Source organism: Myxocyprinus asiaticus, chromosome 6, assembly GCF_019703515.2.
Source record: "Myxocyprinus asiaticus isolate MX2 ecotype Aquarium Trade chromosome 6, UBuf_Myxa_2, whole genome shotgun sequence".
Taxonomy (NCBI): domain Eukaryota; kingdom Metazoa; phylum Chordata; class Actinopteri; order Cypriniformes; family Catostomidae; genus Myxocyprinus; species Myxocyprinus asiaticus.
In genome coordinates, this window is record NC_059349.1 from 34,578,423 (window position 1) to 34,592,243 (window position 13,821).

Genomic DNA, 13,821 nt, shown 5'->3' on the forward strand with positions numbered 1-13,821 from the left:
TGGCCAATGAGATTTCAGGGGTGGCCCAGGCCACCACAGGCCATCCCCTAAAATCGCCACTGCCTGTAGATGGGTCAGATGGGTGGGAGGTTATCTTTAGACCACTTAAACTATATTCAGGCTACAATCAAGTGATATAGAAGACAGGGCCCCACTGTTCAATTGTCAATGTTGTCACACAGGCTGTTTGTTTTTGAAAATTGTACTTTCATTCAAAAAACAACTTTTATTTCTAACCAAGCCATGTTTAGTTGTAAGCCATGATTATCAATTATTAGTAAAGATTTTATCATGTCAACTTTAGTGTTTTATAACTAAATGACAGATGAAAGCAATCATAAAGCACAAACAATGTACAAAGTTATTTTTCCTGGACAAAGACTGTTTGATCAGAGTGCTCATGAGCAAGAGAATTAAGCTAACAGAAACCCATCACTCAATTGTGAAAGGTGTTTATTGGACAGTAACACATTTAGACTGGCACACACAGTTTAACCCTGAGGTAACGGTTGAACATGCTTTGTCACTGATATCTGTGGAGCTCTGCCTGAGCAGCTCAGATTTATGGAGCTCAGCTATTGTGCACATATGCCTCTGCACCTACAGGGACCAAATAAAATGTAAAAGGTCCCTTTTATTTGATCACTAAAAACCATCGGCACGTTGTTAAAAAAGAAAAAAGGCCAGCATTTGTGATGCGTTTTATCCCTTTGCTTCATTTGGATCCCTTTACTAAGAGGGGGAAATACCGATCATGGCCGCAACATCCACTCTCTCATTCAGTCTCTTCTCCTTCAGTGTCTCCTGCTCTTTCACTCTCCCTGAAGGTTGTAATTAACCACTCCACCCTATGCAGTAGTCATCCTGTGTCGTAGCAGTCTGGAACGAGATGAAGCACTGTTCCTCCACTTCCATTACCTACCTCAGCTCCTCATCCATGACAAACCCATTCTCCAGCGGTGCCCTGACATCCTTCCATCAGTCCCTGAGAGACCTGGCCCACTCAAATCTTTGCGGCTCAATCAGGCTCCGGTCTCTGTGGGCCTCTCCCACCCTTCAGGCTGCTGCCGATCCAACTTTTCCTTAACCAGAACTGAAGGACCCAGTCAACCAGCGGCTGGAGTTTGTCTGTGCGCTCATCACTGGATTTATAGAAGTGCCACTCAGGCTACACGCCCCACTGCTCAGGGCCCACAATCCTACAGGCATTTGACACAACTCTGATTCACACTGTCTCTGATGCCTCCATCTTGGTCCAGAACACCAGGCTCCTGGCCTGTCTGCAGTAATCCGGGCCTGCTAACTGCCAGAATAGGCCTTCTTAATTGGTATTTCGCCAGCACGACAGAGCTGTGGTAGATTGGGCCAGTTACAGTGGGATGTGTTTGTTGGAGTCAGTAGCTGTATTGTAAACTATGTGTGCATCACATGTGACAAACTATTTACAATTTGCAAATGCCATTCAGTAATGACTATTATTGATTTCAAAATACATTTCATTTACATTTTCTGATTGAATAAGCCACATTTATTGCTGTTGAACTGTTGCCAATATAAGCACGCTTGTGACAGCAGATGTGTTGATTTCCATATTAATGTAAAGTCGCACCATTCATAGAGTTGCTTGCAACTGTAAATGAAATCTACAGGTTTGTGGTTTATTTAACATGTGTATTTTGTTTTTCAAGTGCTGTTTCATCATATGATGTTGTTTTATCATATTGCTTTGAATTGTGCCTCCAAACTTCCTAACCATGGTCAAATTAATGTAATGCATACCCTCCTTTGGCTTATTTCTTTTGTTAACATTGTCTATTTTTTCCTTCTCTCCATTAAGGAACAGGCTTTGCCATGTGTAGCACGAAGGAGAGCCATGACAGTGATGCTGACCTGGATGTGGATGGAGATGACACATTGGAGTATGGCAAAGCCCAGTATCCTTTTCCGCTCACCAGTAGACATCTTGTTCTTCAGTGGTACTGTAGTGTACAGAAAAACAACCGTAATTAATATTATAGGCAGTTGTTCCTTAACTCTGGCTTTCAGGTACACTGAAGCAGACATCATTCCTTGCTCTGGAGAGGACCAGGGAGAAGCCAAAGAGCGTGAGGCATTGCGTGGAGCCGTTTTGAAGTAAGCATGTTTCTGGAGATTATTTTGTCCCAGGCATTAAAATGGCAAAGAACAACTCCATAGTCCCGGACACTTAACTTCTTTCTCTGTTCTGTAGTGGTGGCGTACCATCCAATAGAATAACACCTGAATTCTCCAAATGGGCCAGTGATGGTAAGTTAGGCTTTTCTTTGGATTTTAGTAGAATAAAATGTTGCTTTTGTTGTTCTTCATTCACTGTATGCATGCTTATTTTTTTTTATAGAAATGCCCTCTACCAGTAATGGTGAAAGTAGCAAACAGGAGCCCAGCTCTTGCTCATTGTCCTCCACACCCAGGACCTGTAAAAACAGCGAGATCGAGAAGTGAGTACAAACACACACAGACACCTGCCTTCAGAGGCAGAGTGTTTGCTGGTGTATTGGGGTGAGATTAGTTTGTGTAGGGACTGCAAAATCATAAATGATGCATTTAGTGTGCTCATCTCTCCGGAGCATGCTTGATCACAGGGAGTGGCTTCCAGTATTGATCCCAGGCAGCTGAGCCTTGTCTGGGCCTGAGACTCTGCACAGCCTGGGAATGCTAATATCACTCCACACATTTCCATACTACAGTTTTACATTGCAAGAATAGCCTGGTAGCTCTTGTTGCAGGGAGTGAAGACAGACAGTGGTGACATACAGTTGTGCTCAAAAGTTTGCATACCCTTGGAGAATTGGTAATATATGTACCATTTTAAAAAAAAACGAGTGAGCAGTCAAAACACATTTCTTTTATTTCTTATGGGATCATTATTCAACTGTAGGTTATAACAGAATGGCACAATCATAAAACAAACATGGCAACAAAGAAAAAAATGAAATGACCCCTGTTCAATAGTCTGCATACCCTTAGTTCTTAATACTGTGTATTGCCTCCTTTAGCATCAATGACAGCATGCAGTCTTTTGTAATAGTTGTCTATGAGGCCCCAAATTCTTGCAGGTGGTATAGCTGCCCATTCGTCTTGGCAAAATGCCTCCAGGTCATGCAAAGTCTTTGGTCGTCTTGCATGAACCGCACGTTTGAGATCTCCCCAGAGTGGCTCGATGATATTAAGGTCAAGAGACTGTGATGGTCACTCTAGAACCTTCACGTTTTTCTGCTGTAACCACTGGAGGGTCAACTTGGCCTTGTGCTTAGGGTCATTGTCGTGCTGGAAAGTCCAAGAGCGTCCCATGCACAGCTTTCGTGCAGAAGAATGCACATTGTCTGCCAGTATTTTCTGATAACATGCTACACTCATCTTGCCATCAATTTTCACAGGATTCCCCGTGCCTTTAGAGCTCACACACCCCCAAAACATCAGTGAGCCACCACCATGCTTCACAGTGGGGATGGTATTCTTTTCACTATAGGCCTTGTTGACCCCTCTCCAAACAGTGCTTATGGTTGTGACCATAAAGCTCTATTTTGGTCTCATCTCTCCAAATTACAGTGTGCCAGAAGGCATGTCAGGGTGTTGTCGGGCATATTGTAACCGGGCTTTTTTGTGGCATTGGCGCAGTAAAGGCTTCTTTCTTGCAACTCGGCCATGCAGCTCATTTTTGTTCAAGTATTGTCATATTGTGCTCCTTGAAACAACCACACCATCTTTTTCCAGAGATGCCTGTATTTCTCCTGAGGTTACCTGTGGGTTTTTCTTTGTATCCTGGGCAGTTGTGGCTGAAATCTTTCTTGGTCTACCTGACCTGTATTTTCCACTTTTAAGTGATTGAACAGTACTGACTGGCATTTTCAAGGCTTTGGATATCTTTTTATATCCTTTTCCATCTTTATAAATTCCATTACCTTGTTACGCAGGTCTTCTGGCAGTTCTTTTCTGCTCCCCATGGCTCAGTATCAAGCCTGCTCAGTGCATCCACGTGAGAGCTAACAAACTCATTGACTATTTATACACAGACACTAATTGCAATTTAAAAAGCCACAGGTGTGGAAAATTAACATTTTAATTGCCATTTAAATCTGTGTGTGTCACCTTGTGTGTCTGTAACAAGGCCAAACATTCAAGGGTATGTAAACTTTTGATCGGGGCCATTTGGGTGATTTCTGTTATCATTATGATTTAAAAGGAGCCAAACAACTATGTAATAATAAATGGCTTCATATGATAACTATCCTTAAATAAAAGACAGGTTTTTTTTGCATGATCAGTCATATTTTCAAAATCAATGCCAAAATTTCACAATTTCTGCCAGGGTATGCAAACTTTTGAGCACAACTATATCTCAGGGGGATGTTATTAAATAAAAAGTACATTTTGATTTAAATGGGAGAAAAAGTGTCCATGTCGCATGACACTAAATGGAGTATAGTGTCCTCAAAAGAACGATGTCTCAGTAGTTAGATCTGGTTTTTGATTACATGATCATTGGAAGCAAGCAAGCCAGCAGTTTAACTCTTTTGTGCAAAGGCAGAACACATTACCTACACATTTAGTCAAAATCGAGTTAAATTGAGTCTCTTAAACCTTGATATGTCCTGTGGCAGACTGTCTTGTCTAAACTATGCTCCAATTAAGAAAAAACGGAGTTTGAAATTTCTTTTTTACATTTTTGTTTTTTTCTAAGTTTCAGTATGTGCAGTTACTGTGTTTTGCTTTAAGGCAGCATTGTTTCCTTGCAGATGAGAGTTAGAGTCTTGCCCTCCGAAAAAGACTAGGCAAACAAGCAAACGATGGGAGAACAAATAGAAAGAGAGATGAATCTCTACACTCTACCTCCCTAAAGAGTGAAAGCAAGAGGGAGGGAGTGTAGCAGGCAGTCTCCAGCCACAGATAAATTTGAATAACCAGAGTGGGTGAAAGGCCGGCCCCTGTAATTCCCTCATCTCTATGTCCTCATCCATATTCCCGGACAAGTGCTCCCGCTAAACTCTCCTCCCACTTGCGTGTGTGGGGGCCCAGCCCCACTGAATAGGTAATTGGGGTCATAGTACAACTCCTGTTAGAAAGGGGCTGATTGCCGCCTTGCACACAATGGTGGTGCGAATATCCTCTTTCCTGGGTCTATCTCCCCCTGCTGTCTAGAGCTGTTCCAGGGTCAGCACACTAGCCACAGATGTGCCTCAGTCTGCATACCCAGTAGCGCAGCTGTCAGTCCAGATGACCATTGGGCTGTCTCTATCCATGTTTAATACCATTTCCCAGAACTGCATGTCTAAGCCAGTACCAATTTTAAGTTTGCAGATTGCATAGTTGTTTAATTGCAGCTGCTTAAACATATTGATTATTAAACTACATGCAGAAAAAGTCCTTATTACCGGTCAAATATCATTGAAATTGGTGCCATGAAATGTCACATCTGTCTCTGTAACAGCCCAAGGCTCGGTAAACAGCGACAAAAAAGATGTCCGCGGACTTTAGTCAGATCGTTCGTTTAACCAATTAGAAGACTTTCTGTTTGTCCATATATGCTCGTATAAATGACGGTACGGTTCCTGCTCCCGCAAAAAACGCTCATTGTCAGATGCCGAATTGCTCCAGGGGACCCATTGCCCTCCATTTGCTCTAATACAGCAGTATCCAAGTGTGTCTGTGTGTGTGCATCTTTGGAGTGCAAAGTTTTGGAAAGAGGGGGTGTGGCTAATCAATAGCTAGTCTGGTGGAAGTTCCAGAATATCTAAAATTGCTTACAGCACCGTTAAAGTTGGTCGCTTCCTTAATGTGATGTATTTGTTTATGATTTGAAACAGGATATTCAACAAGAAAAAGTATTTCGGGTGGAACTTCATTTTATCTGTCAGGAATTAATTGGATTGTGAAGTGGTCTCTATATGATGGGTGGTTGGAGAAAAGGGGTTAAAAAATAACGTCAGCCAATAAGGAAAGTCGATTCTGAGGCGAGTACAGTTATTGCATTCTGATCAAGGATTACAAAAACAAACATTTGTTTTAGTTTTTTTGCAATAATGAAGAATCAATTACAATAAGACTAGGTCTGCTTATTAAGGCTACGTTCATATTAATCCGGATACATTTGAAAATGACGTTTTTGTGTTTGAACTGCTCTTCGTCCACACTGGCATTTTCCAAGATTTCTAGTCCACACTGAAAGTCCACACGCAGTTGCATTTGAAAAATCACCGTTCCATGTACGATCTGAAATGCAATTGTCCTCGTGTTCCGGACAGCAATTACAAGTAAACTTCCCGTTGCCTTTGAAGGAATGCAATGTGAAGGTTGTACAAAATAACATTTATCTTCAACGACGCTTTCAAAGTGAATAGCAGGCACAACAACGGCACTACAACACTGGCCGCCATCTTGAATGTTTTGAGATAAATAGATCACATGACTGCGTCATATGACAACAAATATGTCATCGTTTTTAGATATCTCCGTTTTCCCTGTCCACACTACAATGTTAGACTGAGCTTTTAAATGTATCCACTTGGGAGAGCGTTTTCGAAAAGCTCTGTTTTCGCTGTCAAAAACGCTGTCTCAGTTTGGACGGAAGGTCAAAACGTAGAGAAAAAGATGTGTTTTCAAACGAAAATATACTAGTGTGGACATGACCTAAGAAAGTAAATTGGGTCAATTTTGATTTCATGCTGTCTTTTAAACAAATGCCAAAGTTGAGATTTTCTGCCTGGTGCAACTGAAGTCTTCACATCCCCTTTAAAAATGTTATTGAACATTTCTTAAATGCAACCACCAATATGTCCTGCTCTCCCCTCCTTTCTTTCCCCCTCTTCTTTTCTATCTCCTCTGAGCATTCTTCTCTGGAGAGAGGCTTCTAGTATAGCTTAATCAATCTGGTGTGAGTGGCCATCACTGGGCCCCATATTAAATATCAGGGCGGATAACTGGTTAATAAGCACAGCAAACCCAACACAATTGATTTTTCTCATCAGCACATCGTGAGCACGTTCCTCTCACCCATCTCCAGTCAAGTGTGTCTGCTTGACATGACTTCATCTGTAGAAGGGGCTTGATGTCAGTTCCAGTCTACAATTTAAAGTATGTTAGCTAACTATGTTTACCACGAGACAAACAAAAAGGCATTGACTCTGTGTAAAGAATTGCATGCACAGCCATTGTTTGAAAGGTTTGACTGAGTGTGTGGAAATAAATGTTAGTGGATGATGTTATGAACACTGTCAGTGTGAGTGTGTGTCTGTCTCTGTGTGGGTGTGTGAGTAGGAGGATGAAAATGGACAGAACAGTATTCCTAAGTGGAGCTGCAAGAGCGTGACAGCTTAGATTGATTCATTGCTTTCCCCATAGAGACCCTCTCACTTTCAACCCCCTCCCCACCATCCCTATGCGCACAGAGCATCAGGCAGCCGTTTAGACTAGCTGTAGCATTGTATGGGGGGCATTAAGTGTTTTAGCCTGCCGGGGTATGAATCACGCAGCTGTTTGATGTCATAGAGAAGAGCGAGCAATGACCGCAGCCCACCCGCACCCGCTTTATTAGCTTAGCGCTTAGCTCCAGACGTGACACACACTCATTTATTTAATATCGCCCGCAATATTTCTCCCAGTCTGCGCCCGTCCTCCGTGGCCCTCCGTCTGAATCTATCCATCTCTCCCCGACAGTAGAGCCCTCTCTACTCCATGGAGCACCTTTCCTTTCTCCTTTTGCTGATTTGATCAGGTATCACAGGATGTTATGTGATATTGTCTTATGAAAGGGACTGGGGAGATAAATCTCAATGATGATATCATTAATCAAATCCCGTGGGGACATGAGAAGGAGGGAGCGAGTTCTTTTAACTCCTTCCTGGCCAAACGCAAGGCGGTTGGCGTAATTGGACAGTGACTTTTAATTTTTTATATAATTATATGAAAAGCCTGCCAAGTTGCTATATCTACACTTAGAATTATCTACTTGTGCTTTGATTTACATATTACATCTTCATGATGTTTTTTGTTCAAAGTGGAATTTCATTCAAATGGATGAATAGTGCAAACTTAGCTGTGCCGATGTTTCATTTCCAATTTCCTGAAGTGATGGGTCTTAATCTAAGCAAGTTTTAAAGAGGCCACATAAGGAGCTGAATCATTTCATTCCAGCTCGAGCCTAAAAACAATTCCAACCCCACTGTTTGCAAAACACATGTATTTCAATCTGCAATGAAAATGAGACTTGTCTCCTTTAGTAACAGTGATACATTGTGGATGGTGTGTGTGTGTTGGAGTAAGAGGGTGAGTTGTGTAAATTGTATACATGCATGTCTTTGTCAGGCGGAGGAGGCTGATGAATTTTCTGTCCTCTCCTGTGCCCAGATGGGTAATGATCTCTGGGTACAGGGGTCGTCTCTGTCTCCGCTCATTCCACACATGATAAATGAGGCCAACTTTGCCACCCATGTGATTGCTGCCAAATTTTATGCTTAACTTGAAACAGTGTAGCAGATTTCTGTGTGCCTCCACAATAATCAGATTTTTCCCCACTTCATAAGTGATGACTCCCCTCTGATCTCCCATCATTTTTATTTTTATTTTTCTAAAACAAAAACCCAACATTTTTTTCCAACAAGCCCTGCAGTAAGCAGGCTTTGATTTTTTTTTTTTTTTTTTTTTTTTTTAAGCATATTGCTTAAAGAAGTTTTAAATTTTTTTGTCATTTAAATTATTGATTGAATATGTTGAGGTTTTTAAGTATGCATTGACCCTTATTATCTGTAAATAAAATAATTTTCAAGCAAGATAACACCATACATGTATCTATACTGTTTCTGTCTGTAACACAGGTAACAAAAGAGATTTGGTGGTGTTCTCATGTTAGGCCATGAAGAGCTATAGATGTGACCGCCTTCTACAGTTATAACTCATATGGAGACGTATGGTTAGGGGCTGTATAATGAAATGAGAAATAGTTTCACACCCAGAGCTGGAGCTGTAATAGAGCCATGGCAGTGGGGAAACACTGGGTCATCCACTTCCAAATATACCCTAATAGAGTGCAGTGCCTGAATAAAGCTTCATATCTTCTTGTACATCATTGTTTTTTTAATATAAAGGGTGTGTCATTACTAGTTTGTATGTTAGTCCTCAATTTGGTTTCTTGGTAACTATTTTCTGATTGGAATGAAATTATTATTTTCCTAAATGACGTTATGGCATAATTCAGCCAGCACGCCACGGCAGAGCAGAGATGAAGACCTATATTAAGTGTTTAGTTAATGTTTTGAAACTTTCTCATACCGTCATCAGGACCTTGAGGATTTTTTATTTTTTTTTTTTGTGGGTGAACTCACTCAGCCTCAGCCAATCCTTTCCAGGTTTTACACCTGCTTTCGTACCAAAGACACAGCAGCCCAGCTCTTTGTTCCAAACACTCTCTTTCTCTGTCCACATAAAGACAGAATAAAACCCATTTTTATTACTCAGGGGAATTAAATAACTTTTAGAATGTGGTTTTCTATAAATCACTACACAATGAATATTCATTCTGGAGCGGGTTAGGCATTACTTGGGAAAAGTTGTATTCTTTGTTGGGCTCGGTGACGGCATGTGGGCAAGTGAACCACAGCGATTTATGAAGCTGTTAAAGAAAAACAGCAGGCATGGAGCATGGTACACCTACTCTGCTGTCTGCTTTATAAGCATGCACGCTAATCAAGACTAAATGCTTTTTTACAAGCCAGCCACTAATAAGAGGAGATTTTAAAGCTTTATAGTCCCAGTGCTGATTGTAGACTGTAGGGAATGGACTGTCCGGACGGCTCGCTCTCCTTGATCAAGGTCAACATTTTGTAGTGACTTCAAAGCGAGACCTGTGTGAGGTTAAGGATGACCTTGGAAAGAGGCCTTGCCTGTGCTTAAATTTTGAAACAAAATTAACCCTAAACTAATTGTGCAGTATATTTAAAGGAATAGTTCACACAAACGTGATAATTCTCTCATCATTAACTTACCCTAATGCTGTCTCAAACTTGTATTACTTTCTTTGTTCTGTGGAACATAAACAAAGATATTTTGATGGAAATACAGTATGTGAATATATCCAAACAATGCAAGTCAATGGGGTCCAAAACTTCAAAGCTGTAAAACAGACATTAAGCGATCCGATCGGTTTTGGGTGCTGTACTCATGCTCTGTGCATGCATCAAGTGCAAGGAAGTATAATCAAACTTCAAATCATGATTAGGAGACTACAGATGTAACGATATATAATAAAAAAGGAGTTACAGACTGTTCTCACCCAAAACCAATCGTATCGCTTCAGCAGACATGGATTAAGCCACTTGAGTCGTTGGATTACATTTATGCTGCCTTTGTCTTATTTGGAGCTTGAAGTGTTGGACCCCATTGACTTGCATTGTATGGATATATTCACATCATATCAGCATTAAAATATCTTTATTTGTATTCTGCAGAAGAAAATCATACAAATTTGAGATGGTATGAGGGCGAGTAAATGATGAGAGAATAATCATTTTTGGTGAACTATTCCTTTAAAAGGATAGTTAACCCAAAATGAAAATTCTGTCATTATTTACTTCTTATTGTTCTTCTTGAAGGTTGGCCCTATAGGAGATATTGAGTCCATAAATGCTGCTTTCCCTGTTTTAATGACCCTTCCTTGATTTACATCCTAATACTACCTGATTGCAAAGAGGCCCATGTGTGTGTTTGTGTGTGGGGAGCCTGGACTCAATTGTAGAGTCAAACAGACATGTAATAAATGAAGATATTGGAAAAGGCAGTGGAACGGCAGGCACTAATCGGGGGGGATTGTGCCTAGGAGAACGCTGGTGCAACGTTAAATCAATACTGTAGATCAGTGCTCCATCTGGCTGGAAAATGAGCAGATCACCATAAACATCGCGCCAAGCGCCTCGCCGCACAATCAATGGTGGCTATATTGATTTAGTTATTGCAAGTTCATATGCTGTGGACAGTGTTAAATATACATTCACCAACTGAGAGGCATTTGTCTGAGTATGTTTAGTAAAGACCTGTGAGGTGGGAACGGGTGAGGGCATGACCTCCAGAAGACTAAGGAAGCCCAGTAATAAATTGATCTATAATTTACCTTGTATTTATTTTGACATCATGGTCCTTTTGTAGCAGTGAATTTACTGTTTCCAGTTGGGAAGTCTGGCTTTAATTAGGTAATGCGCCCATATGGAATTTCTGGGCCAATACTGATAATTCACAGCTGATTGGGGCTGAGACCGATGTGGAACTCTCTACATTGAGTGTAATTTACTCACATATGAGACCAAATTTCATGATATGCAACTGAAAATGTCTGTAATTAGCCACTGGCTGGTAAATGTTTAGATTTCACTCACCAGTGATTGAGTAGTATATTGGCAAAGACGTTCAAGTTTGATTTGACTCATTCCGTGTAATGTGTGTCCAAAGACGAGATCCATGCAATCTATTTTTCATTGAATAATGTGTCTTTTAATGTCCTTTCTGTTCTTTAGTCAATTGCTGATCCAAAACAAGAAAACGTATAAACATTTCTATCTAATCACGAATAGCATGGATAAGGTAAATAAGCCATTCGATTCCTCTCTCGTTAATGTGTTCATTTACAGAAGCTTTTTACAGAACTGCTGGTTTTCTTAAAGAGCCAGTACCGATTTTAGTATGTGTTTTACAAATCAATGTAAATATTGTAAATAGTATAAATTATGCATTAAACAATAAACATGCAACAAAATGATATATAGGCAGTATAATATATTTATTGATAGAATTTTGATGGAATTGAGAGCTTGTGAATCGAATCAGAAAATCTGTATCAATACCCTGCCATACTTGTATTTATATTAGAGTATTTATGGTGATCCTGATAAATTACTAACAGAGAGAGAATAATGAACTTCTAACAGATGTAATAATGCATTAAACCAAAATGAGATAAATTAAAAGCATGTAACAAACATTAAGCAGCAAAACACAATACAAACACTATGTATACATGGTGTAATATGTATGCTAGCAGCCTGACGAGTACATCGGTGGTTTGTGCATTGTGCACATGCGTGTCTTATTTACAGATAATTATTAATGCACTCCTCTGTGACAGTTCTATTTTATAACTTATGAAATGTGATCACAATAATCATAATGGGAATATGTAACATTGTACAGATCAAATAGTCATGAGTCATAACGTTAGAGAAGTCTCAACTCGTAAAATACAACAAGCACATTAGTTTCACTCACAAACTAGTGTTTTTAGCCATCTCGCATCACTGATTATTTCAAGATCTATGCACTGTGTTACATTGTGTTTGGGCTTGTTTTAATCGCAACCCATTGCTGTAAATATTGATGTTATTTTCCTTTCTTTTTTTTTTCTCTCCAAGTAATATGCTAAAATAATTGCCCCTAAGTTACATAGATTTTTGTTGTGTTTTAATTTATTGCTTAATGAAGCATAAACAGAATATGGGAAATGGCATATCAATACTTAGAGCAGATGATCCTGGTCAAAACCAGCCCCAAAACAAGGTGTAGAGATATTAAAATAATCCTCACAGAGCAACATGAGCTTGACTTGCAACAGTAGCCTGGCTTTCACTGTCAAACACATTGTGTGTGCATGTGCACTGCCGCTTAACACTGCCCAAGTCCCTGCCTGAAGAGGCAGGCAGGCAGAGATTCTCAGCCGCAAGCGAATAAACAGTTGCAAATTATCAGCGGTGCGATTAATATTTAGATTTTCCCGGTTAACGACCAATAATATATCTGCTACTGATACATTGTACATCCCTAGTTTTAATTGTGCCTTGGCGTTGTTTAGAGCTTGCAGTTAGTTTAACTAAGCTGAGGGACAGATTTGCTGCACGTATGTAGAAATTGCAAATTTGTGTGACTTTGCACAACTTTTCAAAATTAATTAGCTTTCCACCGTTTTCAGCATTGTGAGCTGGTCCAAGCTAGTTTGTACTGCTCTGATATAACCCTAGCTTTTGGTTCTTTACCTGTAGGATAACGGAGGACTCCACAGTGACCACGCTGGAGGCGCTAAAGGCCCGTATCCGAGAACTGGAGAAGCAGATCCTCAGAGGTGACCGATACAAGTGTCTCATCTGCATGGTAAGAACTCTTTTCTTGCCAATATTTTGTGTTGGCGTGTTTGTGTGAGTCTGTCTGCTAGTAACCCATCCTTAATAAGATGCCATTGTGGGTATAAACTAACACCCGCCATCCTGCACCCAGCTGGCTGAAGCTTTATGATTGTTTTCCTCCTTCAGCTTAAACTAATCAAGCATGGCCTGAAAAATTTACCCCAACAAAGAGGTTCTATTGCACTTGAGAAGTCATCCAGGGGTCATAGATATTTATGCCATGCCTTTTCAGCTTTAGGTTCTGGAAGTGTTTCTCACAGATCTGACCCCCCTTTATGGGTCTCGAGGTTGATTAGCCTTTCTCTCTTGAATTTATAGAATTTCCCATTCACTTAAGTTTCATTAAATCAGAACAGTTACTGTAGCATCTCCTGAGTCACAAAAAGGTGAAGATTGATTTTTTTGGGCCTTGTAGTATGGAGGACTAAGCCTGCCAATATTAAAAATAAATAAATATATTTGCAAATAAATGTAACATTTTTTAAAAAGTGCACATAGAATTCATTTCATTTTCAAATGTGATGTAAATGAGTATTTATACATTTATTTCCTCATTTATGTATACATTATTTCCACTATTTATAAGTCATATATATATATATAAATATATATATATATTTCTACATTT

The 13,821-nt window shown here is 40.1% G+C and overlaps 1 protein-coding gene across 8 annotated transcripts in view; it reads left to right on the forward strand.

Annotated features, from left to right (window-relative positions):
- The window catches only part of LOC127442125 (E3 ubiquitin-protein ligase RNF220-like), a 159,257-nt gene that overhangs the window by 135,378 nt on the left and 10,058 nt on the right, over positions 1-13,821 (forward strand). For all 8 annotated transcript variants that reach the window (XM_051699938.1, XM_051699941.1, XM_051699939.1 and 5 more), the window contains 5 exons: positions 1,838-1,934; positions 2,047-2,133; positions 2,231-2,286; positions 2,378-2,477; positions 13,053-13,161. In XM_051699938.1, the coding sequence (XP_051555898.1) occupies positions 1,838-1,934; positions 2,047-2,133; positions 2,231-2,286; positions 2,378-2,477; positions 13,053-13,161 (449 nt within the window). The remainder of the gene's footprint in view (positions 1-1,837; positions 1,935-2,046; positions 2,134-2,230; positions 2,287-2,377; positions 2,478-13,052; positions 13,162-13,821) is intronic.